Source organism: Medicago sativa, chromosome 8 (genome assembly GCF_051527215.1).
Source record: "Medicago sativa cultivar Bolivia chromosome 8, Bolivia_mono, whole genome shotgun sequence".
NCBI classification, from domain to species: domain Eukaryota; kingdom Viridiplantae; phylum Streptophyta; class Magnoliopsida; order Fabales; family Fabaceae; genus Medicago; species Medicago sativa.
In genome coordinates, this window is record NC_140756.1 from 5270418 (window position 1) to 5292151 (window position 21734).

General features: G+C 32.2%; 2 protein-coding genes and 3 pseudogenes across 2 annotated transcripts; all 5 read left to right on the top strand.

The window, feature by feature from the left end:
- The first annotated feature begins 2057 nt into the window (after positions 1–2057).
- LOC146896365 (SKP1-like protein 21 pseudogene) lies at positions 2058–3206 on the top strand (annotated as a pseudogene).
- Positions 3207–9721: 6515 nt separating this feature from the next.
- On the top strand, positions 9722–10387 carry LOC146896366 (uncharacterized). Its single transcript, XM_085733202.1, has 2 exons — positions 9722–9759; positions 9823–10387. Exons 1-2 carry the CDS (start codon positions 9722–9724, stop codon positions 10385–10387), a joined length of 603 nt encoding a protein of 200 aa, XP_085589328.1.
- Positions 10388–13439: 3052 nt separating this feature from the next.
- LOC146896367 (SKP1-like protein 21 pseudogene) lies at positions 13440–14687 on the top strand (annotated as a pseudogene).
- A 1155-nt stretch (positions 14688–15842) lies between these two features.
- Positions 15843–16623, top strand: LOC146896368 (uncharacterized; annotated as a pseudogene).
- Positions 16624–20274: 3651 nt separating this feature from the next.
- LOC146896369 (SKP1-like protein 21) lies at positions 20275–21715 on the top strand. The gene has a single exon (XM_085732259.1). The coding sequence runs from the start codon at positions 20275–20277 to the stop codon at positions 21460–21462; it is 1188 nt and encodes a 395-aa protein (XP_085588385.1). The 3' UTR covers positions 21463–21715.
- Positions 21716–21734: the final 19 nt, after the last annotated feature.

Sequence of the window (21734 nt, forward strand, 5' to 3'; positions counted from 1 at the left end):
GATAAGTGGTTGGCATTGTTGGATATGCTCCACATCGTTGCAACTTATTACAATAGGGTTGTGGTGGAGTTGACAAATCATGAAATTAGAATTTTGGATACTTTTATTCCAGTTAGATGTAGACCACCGATTAACACAAAAAGCTACGTCAATTGCCTTGACTTAATTCCAAATCATTTTAAAACAATTTTTCCAATTAGAGCTTAGAAATTGAAAACATGGCCCATTACATGGTACAATACATTTGCCATGGTCCGATTAGACACATCATTTGCAACGGTAGTGAACTCCCGCTGGGAGAACGGTAATTAACTACTGTTGGATAGAAACAAATGGTAATTAACTACCGTTGGGGCATAATTGTATTTTCCACGTGTTCTTAAGAAAAAAACACATGTGAGAAAAGCTATTTTCATTATTGTACGGAAAAAGAAAAGAAACGGTTAAAAAAGTGTCTGTCGGGTTTTCAATTGGGCTAAGCCCATGAAACATGAAGCAAAAGCTAAGAAGATATTTTTGATAGATAAAAGATAATTAAATCCCTAATTAAGTGCATTGTGTGTGGATGGCAGCAACAACGACAACAACACAATAACACTCGTCTATGTATGTCCAGGTTCTTTCTTGTCTTTTCAACGTAATAATTTTTCTTTTGGATGTAACGTTTGTCGATTTTTTCAACCTAGTACAATATCATACTTGTCAAATATATCACAACAACCCCATGCTTCCGATGAGCTTGTCAATGAATCAATCCAATTATCGGTTCTAGTTAATTTTGGGATCAATTTCCTCTGAAAAATTGGGATCGATTTGTTGATTTACTTGATATTCGTTCTTTTTTTACCAATTTTTCAAATGCAAGAGGATAAACGAAGATATTTTTCCGTAACCTCATGCTTATGTCGCACTTTTCATTAATGAATCAATCCGCTTATCAATGATTCTTAATTTTGGGATCGATTTCCTCTATAAAAATTGAGATTGATTCAATAATTTATTGATTTTCTTGATATTCGTTGATTTCTTTTTACCAATTTTTAAAACACAAGAGGATATACAAAAATATCTTAATTTATTTTGTTAATAAAAATGTGTTAATTTATGACATTACGATTTTTTTTCTTCAGGTGTAGCATATTCTGGGCATGTGTCTGAGCTTCAACCGTAGCCCATTAAATATTAAGTTCATGTAATAGGTTGCAATTTTTTATTAAATTTTTTTCCATTCAATGCTTTTTAATTTGAGGGAGAACTACAATTTTATATTAGGATAGGAGAATATAGAGAGACAAACTTATGCATTTGTGGGTGTTGAGGAAAAAGATTCTTTGAGTTCAAGAAAAAGTAAATGGAAAATAATCATGACTGATTTAATTATTTATTTTTAAAACGAAAATAAATAAATAAATAAATAAATATGATTTTACTGTGTTTGACTTTTGTTTTGACATACTAAGATGTATGGACTTGTACTTGCTTTAGGAGGTCGTGGAATTTTATCACTGGTTCCTCACTAAATTTTATCACTTGTACATGCTTTAGATCATTTTAAGGAGAAATAGTTGGTTAGGCACAAGACCAAATATTACATGTTAGGTACACACACATAAAATTGAAAAAATTAAAAAGAAAAGGAGTGAAGTGATATTAATTGATGTGACTATTTTATTTATCTTTAATTTTTTTTTGATTTATGTGTGCGCGCCTAAATTTTGTGCCTAATTGCTTGTGTTGTGTCTATGCAAGACTATCTCCATTTTAAGATGTATAGACATGTACATACTTTAGGAGGTTTTCATATAATTTAGTTAAGTACAGTATAAACAGTGTCTAAAGCATTGTATAAAAGTATTTTCCTTTTAGAAAGGAAAGTTTAGGAGGTTTTCATATAATTTAGTTAAGTGCAGTATAAAGTATAAACAGTGTCTAAAGCATTGTATAAAAGTATTTTCCTTTCAGAAAGGAAAGTTTTAAAAAATAAAAATTTAGTGTATTTATCAATATAAAATAAAGGTTACTCTATTTTAGTGTATTTATCTTTCTCTTGTTTTCAGATGTTAGAAACTGAGATGATGAATTCTTATGTGTGGATTCAAACTTGTGATGGTTCAATCCAACAAGTAGATCAAGAGATTGCAATGATGTCCCCTTTTATATTTCAAGAAACATTAGAAAAAGGCACAGGATCTTCCAAGAGTTCTCCAATATGTCTTCCTCGACAAGTAAGTCCTGCATTGTTGAGCTCAATTCTTGATTATTGTAGATTTAATCACATACAAGGCCACTCGAACAAGGAAAGAAAATTGTATGATTCAAAATTTGTTAGGATATACACCAACATACTCGGTGCGTTGGCATCTGCCGCAAAAAGCCTTGAATTAAAGCCATTATTTGATCTCACATGCCAAGCATTAGCTCGAAGAATCGAAGGAAGATCACCAGAGGAGATACGCGACATGGTTCTTTGGTCTGATGATCTTACAGAGGAAGAGAAATTGGATTCAATTATAAACAAAACTTGTGACTCCAAAATCAAGCATTTGAACCACGTAAACAAAAATAGGCGTAAAGTGCGTGAAAGGGTATTGGAGAATATTCGAGTTAAACAAGAAGAAGTGCGTGTAGAAGATGAACGATCCATTGAAGAGCTTCTGTCTTTTATTAATGGATCAAATGATGGAGAAAGCAAGGGCAATAAAACATGCAAGAATAAGAAAAAGAACAAAAGAAAGAAAAAAGGCCAACAGAAGAATTCTTCTACAAAAGAAGAAGAGGATCATGTGGTTGAGTTTGATGATGAGATTGATCAGGCCTTAACGGCAAAAATTGACAAGCAAGTGGAGAAAGAAGATGATCCTAGGGTTGAGTTTGATAATGAGATTGATAAGACCTTAACGGCAAAAATTGACAAGCAAGTGGAGAAAGAAGACGATCCTAGGGTTGAGTTTGATATTGAGATTGATCAGAACCCAATGACTGACAGAGAAGTGGAAGAATTTGCGCGCAGATTAAATTGTACTTTGGAAGAGAGAATAAGAGAAACTCTTAGAGATTGTGACATTCATCGGGATATCGTTGCATAGTCGTTGTTGTGTTATATGTTATTTTTTTAGAACTCTTCTCAACAATTATTAGTGAATCTTTTGTACAAGTTCTAGTTATGTGACATTGCTTGAACTATCTATACTCAATTGATAATCTCATTTTATGTTAATCACTCTGTAATATCTGTTTGGTCTTGTGAAGTCGGTGTATTACTGTTTGGTTTCTCAATGTTAAAAATGCTAATGTTTGTGAAGTTTTATAGATAATATTTGAAAATTTATAATTAGTAATAATCACTCAAGAGAAAGCTCTCGTGAACTTAGCTCAGTTGATATGGACAATGCATAATATATGCAAGGTCGGGGTTCGAACCCCGGCCACCACCTAAAAATCACTCAAGAGCAAAATCGGCATTGTCGATTCCAAAACTCTCTTCACTTTCACTTTCTCAAATCCACACTTTTTCCATTTTCACTCACCTTCTTCTATTCCTCTTTCAAAATTCAGTATCATCACTTACTGACATCTTCATGGAAATGTGAATAATCACATGGAAATATTTTATTGGCTTGCCATATTCAAAATCTTACTATTATGCAGAAATGTGAATATTTTTACGTTTGGTTTTTGTGTAGCAAATGTGAATAATCGTGTTACTTTAGTTCCCTTAAACTTCAATTTTTCTTTAAGCCAAGTGAATTTGGTCATATTGATGGTTCACCAATGACATTCTATATATATGCCTCAGACATAGATTTTATTGCAAGTATCCCTTAGTCCCAGCTTGTGGAAATATGGGAAGATATATGGCTTAACCAAATTTAACCAAGGGTATATAATTTGAGTTTAGAGTAAACATGTAACGCCCTATTTCTATTAAAGCGATAAAACACACGAATATAACAAATATTCAAGAAATAGACGTTATGTCTCAAAAATAAAACCAACAATATCATGCATATATATAATATTTCAACGGTCACAGCGGAATTCAAATCATAATCTTCAACATATACATGCCATGGTCAAAATATATCCTCATGTGAAAATACTCCAAGTCCAACAAGTGGACAATAGCAACAACATAGCAACAGAATCCAAAAACAACAAGTAGACGCTAAGCCTAATCAGAGCCTAGATACTACGACACTGATACGACAACGGAGAAAGCTCCCGTCGTCCAAACATCCAACAAGCAAACTCACCAAGCGTCTAGTCCTGCACAACGTCTACCCATCCATACAGACAGGTAGGCGGTCGAAACCACTGGGGGTAAGTATTACATTAATCATAATCAAATCATAATAGACAGGTGTACAAATATAAAAGAGTTCATAGGTATTTGCATACATGTCCAACATCAACATTCAATCATATAAGCAATACAAGTCCACACTTACCACCCATCATTAACAATCACAAACACAACCATCTGACAATTAAATTTATGCAATGCGCCTAGACTTGACACATATATGCATGTGGTACCAGATCAACAACAATAGATGCCACCAAAACATCTAAGTAAGAGTACACCTCCTCTTACTATGTAAAAGTACACCTCCTTTTACATTTCAACAACAACAACAACATGGTATGATGCATGGACATATAACAATGACTCGATAATGCACAACTCCAACATAACAACTATCAAAAACAATGTAAAATTACACCTCCCTTTACATTTCAACAACTCAACAACATTGCATTATCAAGAATCATGCCCATACATTCAACAATCACATCTCACATAAAATTCATCAACATTCATCAACATCGATTTACAATTCATTTCCATTTACATCACATAAATCAAGTAAAATGGAATAACACAACAATTTATGATAAACATCATTCTCAACCTTCCACCATCATTCAAACACAATTACTTAGTCATATGTGACCTATTCACAAAAGATTCATAAGACTTTAGTGCATCAAGATTCATTTCTACTAAGTTCGTCTCCAAAAGTCACCATTTAAAAATACTAGAAGTTATGAACCAAAACCAATTCTACAAGCTCAATTGCCTATGCCATGTATTCTCACAAGTCACTTATGTGTGCAGTAGAGGTTACAAAAGCATTTCATCGGCCACACATGAAGAATTCCCAAAAATCACGAAGTTCGTCTCTTGGCATCATTTTGCAAAACCAATTCAATTCCCAAAACAAAACCAAGTTAGACCCAAGCTATGATACTCTTAGAAGCTTAATTATAAACTGATTGAATAAGGTTAGGTGTTTGGAATCCATTGGTATGCTTAAAAGTACACAAAAATACAAAAAAACAAGGTTTTGGGATTCTGCAGAACTGACACGGTCGCGTGGTCAGGACACACGGTCGTGTGATCCCTTACAGGGGACTCTGACACGGTCGTGTCATCCAGACACACAGTCGTGTCATTCCACCAGTACAGCAAAAATGCAATTTTACGTTTTCGGGCATAAAATCTTGTTTTCGAATCCGATTTCAGTTTCGTTTTCGCCAATGCATTCCTAACACTTAGACCATACAAACCACACTTGAAAACTTGACATTTCAACATTAAACAACTTAATCAACTCATCCCAAAATGACTTATTTTGTAAAAGCTCTTAAAATGACTTTTACTCAAAAACACATTTTCTTCCCAAAATGATTTCTCTCCAAAACCAAGTGATTAAAACAGAAAATCATACCTTTCTAACCATTCTAACAATCTTCTTAATTCATTCAACATCATCAAAATCAAACTCCTTCATTATCAACCCATTTTCACCAAAAATTGCAAAATCACCACAATTCAATCACAACAATACTTTCATCAACACCCAAAGCATAAATCCAACAACCACATGTTCCAAATCAATAACAACAACTAATGAACATGAATTCATGCACAATTTGACACCACAACTTCATTTTTCAACAAATTTACTCAAGAACACAATATACCCATATTTTTACATTTCAACATGTTAATTCACATACTAACATGCAATTATCATACAAATCATGCTCTCAATCATAACAACAACAATTATGCACGAATTCATAGCAATTAGATTCAATTTATCAATTTCATAAAAATGGGTTTAAATGAAAAATGATGAAATTATGATCAAAAACTAACCCCCCTTACCTCTAACACCAAGAATCTTTAATTCAAGCTTCAATTTAGCTCCTAGGTGATGAATCCCCTCCTCAAGCTCTAGCCCTTGATCTTGTTCTACTCTCTAGCTTCTATCTCTACTCTTCTCCAAATGAAATGAAATGTGAAATGTTGTGAAAACCTAATTTTCACCAACAACTAGAGTTTATATATGTCATCTATTCAATTGGGCTTATCTCTCAACCTTAATGGGCCTAACCCATTTCTATTCTAACACCCAAAATGTCACCACTCACTTAATGGTAAATTACAACACTAACGGTCACTTACCGGTAAATAAAATAATTACTACACTCTCTCTAATAACTTGGTAGAACCACATTCTTACTAACACTCAAAATAATAATCCTCAATCAAAATTACAAAATTACCCCTACTCTCAAAATGACCAAAATGCCCCTAAGTCCAAAATGACTAAAATACCATTCTACACCGAATTCTACAATTCCCAACCAAAATACACACAGATGCAAATAATCACATAATAGCACATACAACACACATAAATAAATAATAAAATAAATCTAGCGAAAATCGGGCTGTTACAAAACACATTGTTGATGTAAAGCAGATTTACACTGCATCAAGTGAGAATTCAATATTTTGCCACCTCAATCAATTTCGGTTGGCTAGTCCATGAATCTTTTGCTCTAATTTTAAATTTGTCCCCCATAAGTGGGATTAAATCTCTTGGATTAGTTGATCTTAGGTTGAATATAATAAACTTTTGAAAAAAAAATATTTTGTCGCCTCACCACACTCTTATAATTGCTCTTGTGACTAAGATCATCCACAATAGAGCACCTCACATTGGGTGCTTAAGAGTGAGTCCCCTATGTTCACATTATCAATTTTACGGTAATACTTAATAAACACCAATTTTCTCCAACCTAGCACCTCAAAAGAAATTATTAAATAGGCCCCACCAATAATATCATTACATTTTTAAATAAAAATTATTTTACTAAGATTTATTAAATGGGACCCATGAAAAATGAAGAGAGAGAGAGAGAGAGAGAGAGAGAGAGAGAGAGAGAGAGAGAGAGAGCTTCCATAACCACCCTCCTCCATAAGCACCTGATGTAATATTTTTCTATCAATCAAAAGTAAGTATTGTACATCGTCTCTACAGGGACTAGCGCGATATTCAAGTCATTCAACAATCAATATTGTTCTAAGTGTATGGATTTAAAATGTTTGTTTGTGTAAACCTATATAAACTATTTTTCTATTCGACATAAAAGTAAAACGAGAAGATATAGGGCTATTTCGCTTGGGGTTAGAGATATCAACCAAGCGTAACAGCTGCAATCTCTCGATCAATTAACAGATTCTAGCTTTTTAAACGATATTTTCACAATCACTCGACAATATCATTCGTGTTCAAATGATATCGTTATTTCTAAGGGATCATTTAAATGTCGATTTCCCAAACATTAAAACAATCACAAAGTTGATTGGATCGTTTAATCGACGATTTTCGAACCGATTAAATGACCCAAAAGCATTAAGTTCTAGATTAAAAGTGATTATCAAATATTAACATCTATGTCTAGAGTGATAACTTAAGATAGATTGTTATTCTATTTCTTAAATCCAAAAGTATTTGTCAATATCATTGAATCTCAGTAAAACATTAAACACAAGAATAACAACAATATTGAATAAATAAGTTAGAACCATATATTAAAAGATCAAAAGATTACATATTAGCTTGTTTGAATGCCTCAAAACCCACAAGGACAAGGGTAGATGTAGCTACATATTTTGGGTAGACTCATGATGTCTCAACAAATTTTGGGTAGAATCTACTCCTAACAGCTTGCTTTGTGTTTCTCGCTAGAAATAGTATCTTTCACTCATAAACCAAAAATCTCCACACAAAAAAAAAATGATGTTACTGCTTGTTGCTCCAAAACGTCATTCTTTTTTCATGTGCTGCGCAGCTTCCTTTGTTATTCCCTCACTTCCATCTTGTTTTTACTCTCGGGTCAACCAAGACCCAATTGGGTCAAAGGCCCAATTATTCTTTTTACCATGTGCTACACGTTTTTTTTTTTGCTTTCTTTTCTTTTAGTCTTGTGCTACTAATAGAAAAATGTTAACTAGTGCCCCGGGACACTGGTTAAGGACCTAAAATAGTAACTTTTTATAAAAGTTTGTGTAATCAGTGTATTGGAAATTGAAAACTTTTTAATTTTGAAAGAATAATTATTTTACTTAGCATGCTTAAAGAGTGCACCGAGGGCACTCGTTAACAAGACCCATATATATATATATATATATATATATATATATATATATATATATATATATATAATAAACTACTTACTCTATAAATTAAATAAAAAAAAGACAAATTATTTAAAATGACTTTAAATTAAGTATTAAACTAATAAAAATAGAACTAAAACTTAATTAAAAAGACTCTAAAAATGTGATATGACGGACTGTCATCAGCACCCATATGTTATAATCCACAATGGTTGTGCCTATTTAATGTGGTGCTAAATAGGTGAAGCAACCACCATTGTAGATGGTCTAAGTAGTGGGTACTCCTTAAATGTTGCTGACACACACAAAATTGTAACTGCTTCAAATAGATTTTTTATTTTTTTTACCAAAGCAAACTTAATGCATTTCATTCAGCACAATGTTACCAATACAAGAAGGATTGTAATAAAAAAAACTAGGACTATCAAAAATGTGTGATGCTCTCACAAGAGAATGAGCAACACAATTGACTCTCTCTTAATATAACTTTTCCCAACCACTTGCACAACCAAACATTTGAAACGGATTGCAAGACCTAGGTGGATAATCTTAAAGTTCACAATGTCCCTCTTAATGAATTCGGTGATTTAGTAACCGAAATTAAGAACTTATTATGTGGTAATCCCGACTATGTAGTGTCGTTTGTTAGGAGGCAAACAATAGGGTAGCTCATGGTATTGCTAAAGCTGCCTTATCCTACCTAGCCCCATATTTTTCATGAGGTGCCTCATACTTTGTACCCCTTGATTATTAAGGATATGCAATAAATTTGCTTTGGTTATAAAAAAAAAAAAAAACTAAAACATATTTTTTATGAGAATAAATATAACAAATTTTTTTAATATAAGAAAGAAGATCTTAGTCAAGTTTTAGAAAATAATTAATTTTTTTTGAAGGGCTAATTAGTAATAATATTGGTGACTTTTAGAATGGAAAGTTTTAAAAAAATAAAAATCGAGATCTTTTTTGTTACACCTAAAAGATATGTTTTTTATTTGGATAATAGAAATATTTGTTTAAAAAATATATAAGAAAGATTTGTTTCAAAAATATATTGAAGGAAGATTTGTTTTAAAAATTAATCGAATCTTATTTCTTTGATAATCAAACATATTTGATACTATATATAGAATGAAAGCCTCCATTAGGTTGCATCGTAAAAGAGAAGAATATTTGCAAAATCAGTTTCTACTAATATTAACTGTTCCTCGTTTTCAGTTCAGTTTTGTGAATTCAGTTATTATGATGAGAATGGATATAATATCTGCGAGAAAGAAGCCATCATCATCATCACTGCTTTTGTTTCAAAGGAATCCTGTTATGATGAAGAGAAAGGATGAAACATCTTTGGTTGATCTTTGTGTTGAGAAAGCTATTGATAATGTAAAATACCTTGGAGATGTTAGTCATGTTGATCATCATATGCTTGAGAGAATCTTGCCTCACTGTACACTTGACCAGTTGATGCATATTGAGAAGTCCACTCAAGGGATGGATTTGAGTCCTTTAACAGATAAATTGTGGAAAAAGTTTTTTGAAAAACAGTTTGGTATAAATTGCACTAATGAAGTAGTTAAGAAGATGAAAGAAAAGAGAGTTTCATTCACTTGGTTGCAGTTGTATGAGGCTAAGGTCAAAAAAGTGGCTCAGACTGAGAATGAAGCAGTTGATCGACTCGCGCAACGCTACAAGGAAGAAGATGCAAGAAAGCAAAGCAGGCAAATAAAAACATGCACCGAAATTCCACCTAGTAAAAGAAGATTTTGTGGAGATAATGGACCTGGATCAAATGTGAAGAGCAGCAACATAATGAAGAAGTCGAAGAAAGATTTTCTTAATAGTTTTGAGGTAAAAAATATCACAGCAAGGAAGAACAATTGTATCCAGAAGAGGATAGCAATGCTTTGAAGTTTGAATCATTATTTGATTTTAGATAATATGCTATTGAGTTTATTTCATTGGATTTTTTAGGTTTTGCCGTATATTTCACTGTAACTCTTATTTTGATAAGTCATGGTATTCCATTGAAACCCTTTCTTTATTCTATATATTGTTAACATGGTATCATAGCTTTGGTCCAATCCTCCTTATATGTTTTTGCCGCTATTCCGCTGTTGAGTTCCCAATCTGTTAAAGAAAGGATTTGCAGACGATCTGCATAGTGCTTCTCAGCAAAAGCACGCCCCACATTCAAGAATTTCAAACCGCTTTCAAAACTAGAACTTTATAATCTTTCATTATTGATCAAATAACCATTTTATCAATTAGTAATTACTGACTATGTGGTTTTTCTTTCTCTGCACACTTTTTAGTTCAGTTGGCGTCTCTAGAAACATATATAAAGCCACTCCTAGGGTCACATATAAAAGAGCTCTTATACATGAACCACCTTAGATGACATACATCTTTTTACAAATGTTAGACTTATCAATTTGCAAATGTTACGATGTGTGTGCTTAGAGACCTGTGCTAATGTATGTCTTGCCGTGCATTAAAAGAACATGTGCTTCTGTAAACAAAAACAAGAAAAAGAAGGTATGAAGTTTCTTCCATTTAATAATGTCTAATCTCTATCAAAAAACCTACGAGACATTTAACTTGTCTCTTTATTTTGGATATTATAATATGAATTGTGTCAATAACACATACGATTTAAAAAATAATCGTTAAATCGAAATCTACAAACAAAAACAACATACATTAATTATAACAATTTCAATGATACGTTTACAACAACATACTTCAAAAATGTAAAAGAACACAATAAAACAGAAATAAGTCCTAGGTTGAATTAAACTTTTTCAAATATCTCATAAAGATCTAACCAATGGAGTGTCTAAATCTATCAGTCCCTTCGAACTAAGTTGACCAAATATAGAGTTTAATCTGAGTGAATCCACCACGTCCATCTAATTCTATCGACGGACGACGTACTCAACACTATCTATCCTTCTAGTGTACGTCCTTCATGATAGACTGTGTGACATCAACATGGATCCTCAACATATTAGGTTTCTCGTTGTTGGAGCACATTGCAGGTAGCTTAGTGTTTATATATAGTGGATAAGTGTTCATGGTTATGGTGTGGTTTGCAATGTAACCAAACATGCCAATTTATAGAAATTTATGTGTGTCGTTGATCACAATAATTGTCGATACAATTTGGGCCAGTGAAAAATCATGTAATTGACTGCTTAAGATTACATAATCTGAATTATACCAAACCCACAAAAGTACAAGTTTTAATTTATATTATTTGGGCATGTTTCAGTTTATATAATCAGATATAACCTGGGAATGATTTCGGATTATATAATCTAAATCATTCAATAATATGGACGGTGGCTTGATCAGTTTGGTTTGTTTGTTCTAGGGTCATTTAACATGTGTTATTTGACTGATCAGTAAGGTTGACCACGTTTTTCAGCTTATATCAACTGTTGTTATAGTTAATTTTTTATTATGTCTATAAGTATCCCTTCAGTCTTTACAAATTTTCATTCCAACTCATGTTCTTTTCTTTTCTTTCTTACTTTTCTTTTGGAACATTTATGATGTCAATGTTTTATCATTGGCCTTTCATACAAAGGTTTGTGTCATCTTGTGGAGATATGATGAATGGTAAAAGGGTTTTGTTCCACTCTGCAAATTTGCACTTCACATCCTGGATATATATGGGATTGCTAATCACATAAACCTTCTCCCACTTTGTCATCTTGTATTTCAATCTTTTGAGGATGCGCGAATGGGATAACAATCTTTTTCCTCCTTCTCCCCACATCTTCTTGCACCATAGATTTATCATTAGGTTTATAATATTTTTTTTGTAATAAGTGTTATGTTAAAGTAAATGTATTATGAATTCTTGATCAAATAATAAGTTGTGTTGAATTATTGAATTTTGTTGTCAATGTATATTATGTGTCATTAAATTATGTTATTTTAATTAATGTCATTCTAATGAATATATTTGGTTCAACACAATTTGGAATTTATAATTTGAAAACGTCAAAGACGCTTCGAACTATAAAATCCGAACAGTGGTCAAATATTCAAAGTGGAGGGAGTGTGAGAAGATGATAGGGTGGGAAAATAAATTCTCAAAAAATAAAATAATTATTGTGTGGAAAAAGGCAAGTGTGTGTGTACTTTTCAATTGGGCCAAGCCCATGAAACATGAAACAAAAGCTAAGGGAAATGTTTTTTTTTTAGAGATAAAACCCAAAGGAGATGTTTTTTTTTCTTCATATAAAAGCTTGAAGCAACTATGGTCGCCTTTTTGTGTGAAAGGCAGCCGCGGCAACAACAATAGCAGCGTCTGTCAACAACAAGCATCATCTATGTCTATTCAGGTTCTTTCTTTTCTATTAGCTATTATTTGTATTGATTGGTTATTATACATTATCATATGTCATTCTTGCACAATTAATTATTTCAACGTCGTAATTTTTCTTTCGAATGTCAAGTTTGTCAAAAAAATTACAACGTCATGCTTGTCAATGATTCACTACACTAATGAGTGATACTTAATTTTTGAATCGCTTCATCGATTAATTTGTGTTTTTTTTATCGATTCATTGTTTTGTTTACTCGTGATTCATTTTTTTTTAATTGCTCGAATACATTCGCATGAACTAGAAGATGTTAATTTATGAAACATTTGCAGTCTTATCTAACGTGTACAACTTCATTTCGACACTCTGTTTTTTCTATAGACTTTAGAGGTAGCATATTCTGTCGCACGTGTCAATAAAAGCTTCATTCACGTTTTGATTTTATCCTCATCGAGAGTATCATTAAAATAGTTTATTTATTTTTTCGTACAATGGCCCATTAAAATATAGTTTAATTATTTAATTTTCAAAACAAAAATAAATATTTAACAAATTGTAGTCAATTTAATTTTTTTTTTACTTACATATTTTTCTTTATTGTAGTGTATTTATCTTTCTCTTGTTTTTTTAGATGTCAGAAACTGAGATGATGAAGCCTTATGTATGGCTTAAAACTTGTGACGATTCAATCCAACAAGTGGATAGAGAGATTGCAATGGTTTGCCCTTTCATATGTCAAGAAATATCGGAAAAAGGCACAGGATCTTCCAAGAGTTCTGCAATATGTCTTCCTGAAAAAGTAAGTCTTGCAATGTTGACCTTAATTCTTGATTATTGTCGATTTCATCACATACAAGGCCACTCAAACAAGGAAAGAAAATTGTATGATGAAGAATTTGTTAGGATAATGGCTGACAACCTTTGTGAGCTGGCATATGCTGCATACAACCTTCAGTTGAAGCCATTGATTGATCTCACATGTCATGAAATAGCTCGAACAGTGGAAATAAAATCACCAAAGGAGATGTGCGACATATTTCATTGGCTTGATGATCGTACAAAAGAAGAGATGTTGAAGTTGATTATAAACACAACTTGCAACCCAAGTAGGCTTTTGAAACGCTTAATGAAAAATAAGCGTAAAGAGTTTGAAAGGATACAGAAGAATGTTGAAGTTGAAAGAGAAGAAAAACATGTAGTAGACGAACGCCCGATTGAAGAGCTTGTGTCTTTTATTAATGGATCAAATGATGGAGAAACCAAGGGGAATAAAACTTGCAAGAATAAGAAAAAGAACAGAAAAATGAAAAAAGACAAACAGAAGAATTCTTCTATGAAGGAAGAAGAGGATCATGTGGTTGATCAGGCCTTAACGGCAAAAATTGACAAGCAAGTGTTGAAAGAAGGTGATCCTAGGGTTGAGTTTGATGATGAGATTGATAAGACCTTAATGACAAAAATTGACAGAGAAGTGGAGAAAGAAGATGATTATGCGGTTGAGTTTGATGATGATATTGATCATGACTTAATGACTGACAGAGAAGTGGAAGAATTTGCGCGCAGATTAAATTGTACTTTGGAAGAGAGAATAAAAGAAATTCTTAGAGATTGTGACAATCACAGGGATGAGTAACCTTATGGATAAAACTCTTCAAAACAAATATCAGCAAATCTTTTAGACAAGTTCTAGTTCTGCGACACTGCTTGCGCTATCTACTCAATTGATAATCTCATTTTATGTTAAGCACTCTACAATTTCTGTTTGGTCTTGTGAAGTCGGTGTATTACTGTTTGGTTTCTCGATGTTAAAAAATGCCAATGTTTGTGAAGTTTTATAGATAATATTTGAAAATTTATAATTAGTAATAATCACTCAAGAGCAAAGTTAGCATTGATTTAACATACTGACATAGTGACATCTTCATGAAAATGTGAATAATTACATGGAAATATTTTATTGGCATGCCATATTCAAAATCTTACTATTATGCAGAAATATGAATATTTTTACTTTTGCTTTTTGTGTAGGAAATGTGATACTGCTTTAGATTTAGGGCGTCCTTCATAGAACAATATTGAAAAAGTTTAGGTTTAGTCCGCTTAAACCTTAAAATATCATTTAAATTTTTTTAAAGAAATCTAAGAGAAAAGTCTTTTCCATCTGCATGCCTTTTTGTGCCTTTTGAAATCGCAGGTTGATATTTCTTTTAAACTTTGGGTGATTTCCGTTCAAAATTGAGTTATATATTTTATTTTTTTCTTCAGAAAAATTAAAACAAATATTTAGATGCAACATTTTTTTAATAATAAGGTCCTTTACATTTATAGCCAAGTGAAGAAACTATCCTAAAATCTCTTGAAGGTGGCCTGAACTCTATATATGCGTGCCTCAGACATATATTTTATAGCAAGTATCCTGATCCCTTAGTCCCAGCTTGTAGAAATAGCGGAAGATATATGGCTTAAACCAAATTTAACCAAGGGTATTTAATTTGAGTTTAGAGTAAACACATTGTCGATGTAAACCAGATTTGCACCGACATTTTTGAGAATTCAATATTTTGCCACCTCAATCAATTTCGGTGGACTAGTCCATGAATGTTTTGCTCTGACTTTAAATTTGTCTCCCCGTAAATAGATAGTGGGATTGAATCTTTTGGACTGGTTGATCTTAGGTTGAATACTAAGTTTTGAAAGGAAAAAAAAATCTTTTGTCACCTCACCACACTCTTATAGTTGCTCTTGTGATGAAATAGTGGGTACTCCGTTAAATATCAGTGACACTCACAAAATTGCAACTGCTTCAAATAGATCTGTTTTTTTACCAAAGAAAACTTAATGAATTTCATTCATCACAAGGAGGATTGTAATAAAAAAAAATTAGGACCATTAAAAATGTGTGATGCCCTCGCAAGAGAATGAGCAACGCAATTGACTCTTTTTTTTTCAAGGGAATTGACTCTCTCTTAATATAACCTTTTCCGAAGTTGATAAAAAAAAATATATAATGACCTTTACATCTAGTAATAATGATTCCAAAGTCATTCAAAGGTTGTTTGATCTTGTAAATGTGTCTTTTGTAAAAAAAAAAAAAAATTATTGACTCTCTCATTGGCCCCTACAAAATAAATACAATCATCGGGTGTGAGAGAGTTGGGGCTCCCATATACACCCAGATTTTGTGTATATCGCTTGTACTCTTTGTTCCGTAAAATATCTTGGAGATGTTAGTCATGTTGATCATCATATGCTTGAGAGAATCTTGCCGCACTGCAGTACTGCACACTTGACCAGTTGATGCATATTGAGAAGGTCAGTTAAGGGATGGATTTGAGCTCTATAACAGATAAATTGTGGAAAAAGTTCTTTGAAAAGCAGTTTGGTGAAAATTGCACTAATGAAGTAGTTAGGAAGATGAAAGAAAAAAGAGTTTCATGCACTTGGTTGCAGCTGTATGAGGCTAAGGTAAAAAAAATTGGCTCAGGCTGATAATGAAGCAGTTGATCGTCTCGCGAAACGATGCAAGAAGAAGATGCAAGAAAACAAAGTAGACAAATAAAAACATGCACCAAAGTTCCACCTAGTAAAAGAAGATTTTGCGGAAATAATGGACCTGGATATAACTTGTTAAATGTGAAGAGCAACGTAATGAAGAAGTCAAAGAAAGATTTTCTTAATAGTTTCGAGTTAAAAAATATCACAGCAATAAAGAATAATTGTATCCAGAAGAGGAGTAGTAATTCATCAGGCATCATCAAAACTGGAAGCATGTGTGGAATTGGTTCAACTTCCAAATATATCACCTTTTAAGAAGGATATTTTAGGGGCAGTCAATGAGGATTTAAGAAGGATATTTTAGGGGCAGTCAATGAGGATAACAATGCTATGTATCATTATTTGCTTTTAGATAATATGCTATCGAGTTTACTTCATTGGATTTTTTAGGTTTTACCGTATATTTTCACTGTAACTCTTATTTTGATATAGTCATGCCACTATATGGAAACCCTATTTTTATTCTTTTTTTTTGAGCAAAGGCAGAATTAATTCATTTCATTCAAAATTAAATGGTACAAAGTAGGCAATACATGATGAAAAATATGGGGGCTAGGATGAGATAGCGAAGCTCTAGCAATACTATGAGCAACACTATTAGCTTGCCTTCTAACATACGACACTGCGAAGTCGGGTTTATCAAGTAAGAGACTTCTACACTGGGTTACAAGATCACCAAACTCATTGGAAGGGGAAGAGTTATTGGTGAGTGCATCAGCCAAAATCTTAGAATCAGTTTCAAATAATACAACCTGCATCTCATTAGAAATAGCCATTTTAATAGCATCAAGCAAGGCTACCCTATTTTTATTCTATAGCTTGGTTCAATCCTACGTATATTAAAAATTAATATATTAAATTGACTTTCAAGAAAAATTAATATTTATAATTTTGTTTATATAAATGTAAATTAAAACAACACTAACAAAACAAAAAATTACTCCCTCAAAAAAAAAAAAACAAAAAATTACAGTAACTATTTAAAAATGTAAGGGTTCAACGATGTTTCAAAGTTTCAAGTTTATCTAGGAGTGTCATTTGTAAGAAACTTATTGCTAATAAAACTATCTTTATAGTTATTGAAGAGACTAGAAATGTCAAGATAACACGAAATAAATTTATCAATTTTGTGATTTCTTTTAACTTTTATCTTTCTATCAATTTAACCAAACACGCCAATTTATACTAGACCCAATTTATAGAAGTTTATGTGTGTTGTGAACCACAAGAATTGTCGGGACAATGTGGACCACAGAAAAATCATGTAATTAACTGCTTAAGATTACATAATCTGAATTATACTAAACCCACCAAAGTACAAGTTTTAATATTATCTGGGCACGTTTCACGGTTTCAGTTATATAATCAAATATAACCTGGGAATGATTTCGGATTATATAATCAAAATCAGTCAATAATATGGAAGGTGGCTTGATCAGTTTGGTTAGTTGGTTCTAGGGTCATTTAACATGTGTTGTTTGACTGATCAGTAAGGTTGACTACATTTTTCAGCTTATATTGATTGTCGCTATAGTTAATTTATTTTTATTGTCTATAAGTATCCCTTCACTCTTTACTAATTTTCATTCTAACTCATGTTCTCTTCTTTTCTTTCTTACTTTTCTTTTGGATCATTTATGATGTCAATGTTCTATCATTGGCCTTTCATACAAAGGTTTGTGTCATCTTATGGGGATACGATGAATGGTAAAAGGGTTTTTTTCCACTCTGCAAATTTGCACTCCGCATCCTGGATATGGATTGCTAATCACATAAACCTTCTCCCACTTTGTCATCTTGTATTTAAATCTTTTGAGGATGGGCGAATGGGATAACAATCTTTTTCCTCCTTCTCCCTCCATCTTCTTGCACCATAGATTTATCATTAGGTGTATAATATTTTGTTGTAATAAGTGTTATGTTAATGTAAACGTATTATGAATTCTTGATCAATGATTAAAATGTCTTGAATTATTGAATTTTGTTATCAATTTATATTATGTCTCTTTAAATTATGTTATTTTAATTTATGTCATTTTAATGTATTTTGGTTTAACCTAATTCGGAATTTATAATTTGAAAACGTCAAAGACGCTTCGAATTATAAAATTCGAACAATGGTAAAATATTCAAAGTGGTGGGACTGTGAGAAGATGATAGGGTGGGAAAATAAATTCTCAAAAACTTAATAATAGAGTAAATAGGCAATTACCCCCCTGAAATTGTAAGTTTCGTCAATTACCCCCCTGAAATTAACAAAACTTCAATTACCCCCCTGAAATTGCATAACGTTAATCAATTTACCCCCTCCGTCAAATTTTTATGTTATTCAACATGACGTTTTGTAAATACCCCCCCTGAAGTTTTACACTTATGTGCAAAATACCCCCCAAACTTGAAAACAAGCATCATACATCCTTTTTAATGTAATTATTCACAAATTAGACAAAATATTGTAACATGGGAAATTGAAATGGAAAAAAACAATTGTTTCAGTTTTTCAAATCACATAAATTTAAGAACAAAGACAATTTTAATACACCAAAGTAGAATAAGTATCCTCTGTTTTAATTTTTTCTTTCCAACTGATTGTGTGTCAACTCAAAACAGTACCCTTAGATTATGCTAAACATTTATGGATTCATGAGTATGTACCAAGCATTGCTTCTTTGTCAGCATAGCTAGCTAAAGCATTAGTCACACCAAACTGAGATATATATACTATTAATGCATACAATGGTAACATTTAGCATAGGTTTTAGCTAATTTGACTTACTAAGAAAGAACATCTGCAAGAGTTATGATCATTGATCAATTATGTGAACAATTACGTTAAAAAGGATGTATGGTGCTTGTTTTTAAGTTTGGGGGGTATTTTGCACATAAGTATAAAACTTAAGGGGAGTATTTGCAAAACGTCATGTTGACTAACAGAAAAATTTGACGGAGGGGGTACATTGATTAACGTTGTGCAATTTCAGGGGGGTGATTGCCTATTTACTCCTTAATAATATTATCTTGTAGAAAAAGGTAAGTGTGTTAATTTTCAATTGGGTCAAGCCCATGAAACATGAAGCAAAAACTAAGGGAAATGTTTTTTTAGAGATAAAACATAAGGTTTTTTTTTGCATATAAAAGCTTAAAGCATATGTGGTCGCCTTTCTGTCTGAAAGGCAGCCGCAACAACAACAGTAGCAGCGTCTGTCAACAACAAGCATCGTCTAAGCCTGTTCAGGTTCTTTCTTTTCTATTAGATATTATTCGTATTGATTGGTTATTATACATTATCATATGCAACTCTTGCACAATTAATTATTTCAATGTCATAATTTTTCTTTCGAATGTCAAGTTTGTCAATTTTCTTTCAACGTAGTGTGATATCATACTTTGTCAAAAAAATTGCAACGTCATGCTTGTCAATGATTCAATCCACTAATGAGCGAGACTTAATTTTGGAATCGCTTCATCGATTAATTTGTGTTTTTTGTTTATCGATTCATTGTTTTGTTTTACTTGTGATTCATTTTTTATTAATTGCTCGAATACATTCGCATGAACGAGAAGATGTTAATTTATGAAACATTTGCGGTCTTATCTAACGTGTACAACTTCATTTCGACACTCTGTTTTTTCTATAGACTTTAGATGTAGCATATTCTGCCACACGCGTCAATAAAAGCTTCATTCACGTTTTGATTTTATCCTCACCGAGAGCATCATTAAATATAGTTTATTTATTTTTTCATACAATGGCCCATTAAAATATAGTTTAATTATTTAATTTTCAAAATGAAAATAAATATTTTAAAAATTGTAGTCAATTTAATTTTTTTTTACTTACATATTTTTCTTTATTGTAGTGTATTTATCTTTCTCTTGTTTTTTTAGATGTCAGAAACTGAGATGATGAAGCCTTATGTATGGCTTAAAACTTGTGACGATTCAATCCAACTAGTGGATAGAGAGATTGCAATGGTTTGCCCTTTTATATGTCAAGAAATATCAAAAAAAGGCATAGGATCTTCCAAGAGTTCTCCAGTATGTCTTCCTGAAAAAGTAAGTCTTGCAATGTTTAGCTTAATTCTTGATTATTGTCGATTTCATCACATACAAGGCCACTCAAACAAGGAAAGAAAATTGTATGATGAGGAGTTTGTTAGGATAGTGGCTGACAACCTCTGTGAGCTGGCATATGCTGCATACAACCTTCAGTTAAAGCCATTGGTTGATCTCACATGTCATGAAATAGCTCGAACAGTGGAAATAAAATCACCAAAGGATATGTGCGACATATTTCATTGGCTTGATGATCGTGCAAAAGAAGAGATGTTGAAGTTGATTATAAACACAAAATGCAACCCTAGTAGACTTTTGAAACGCTTACAGAAAAATAAGTGTAAAGAAATTAAAAGGATTCAGAAGAATGTTGAAGTTGAAAGAGAAGAAAAACATGTAGTAGATGAACGTCCAATTGAAGAGCTTGTGTCTTTTATTAATGGATCAAATGATGGAGAAGCTAAGGGGAATAAAACTAGCAAGAATAAAAAAAAAAAAAAAAAGAATCGAAGAAGGAACAAAAAGCAACATAAGAATTCTTCTTTGAAGGAAGTAGATGATCATGTGGTTGTGTTTGATGATGAGATTCATATGGGCTTAATGGGAAAAAATGACAAGGAAGTGAAGGAAGAAAATGATCATATGGTTGAGTTTGACGATGAGATTGACCAGGGCTTAATGGAAAAATTTGACAAGGAAGTGGAGAATGAAGATGATCGCATGGTTGTGTTTGATGATGTGATTGATCATGTCTTAATAATGGCAAAAATTGACAATAAAATGGAGAAAGAAGATGATCGTGTAGTTGAATTTGATGATGAGATTAATCTGGCCTTAACGACAAATATTGACAGGGAAGTTGAGGAAGAAGATGATCATGTGGTTGAGTTCGATGATGATGAGATTCATCAAGCAAAAATGGCAAAAATTAACAAAGATGTGGAAGAATTTGATCGTAGATTAAATTGTTCTTGGGAAGAGAGAATAAGAGAAATTATTACAGATGCTGACAATCACAAGGAAATTGTTGCTATATGAGCGGTCTTAGGCAAGACACTTGTTAAGGGTTCAAAATAAATTACTATATGAAACATAAACATCATCGAGTTTTCTTTCTTTCTTTTTTTTCTATATTATGAACTATTTGATTTATGTATTCCTTAACAATTGTTCATGGATTTTTTTTTTGTTTTGTTTAATTACAATTGTTGATGGCATTTTTTGTTTTGTTTTATCTTTCTGCATTTCGTTTTTATGTGTATATGTAACTCATTATTCCTTCTTTTGCATATATGCACAATGAATAGAAG

Coding starts and splice junctions, on each gene's coding strand:
- LOC146896366 (XM_085733202.1), top strand. CDS start 9,722: ATGATGAGAATGGATATAATATCTGCGAGAAAGAAGCC. Junction 9,760..9,822: donor ATATCTGCGAGAAAGAAGCC/ATCATCATCATC, acceptor AAAGGATGAAAC/ATCTTTGGTTGATCTTTGTG.
- LOC146896369 (XM_085732259.1), top strand. CDS start 20,275: ATGAAGCCTTATGTATGGCTTAAAACTTGTGACGATTCAATCCAACTA.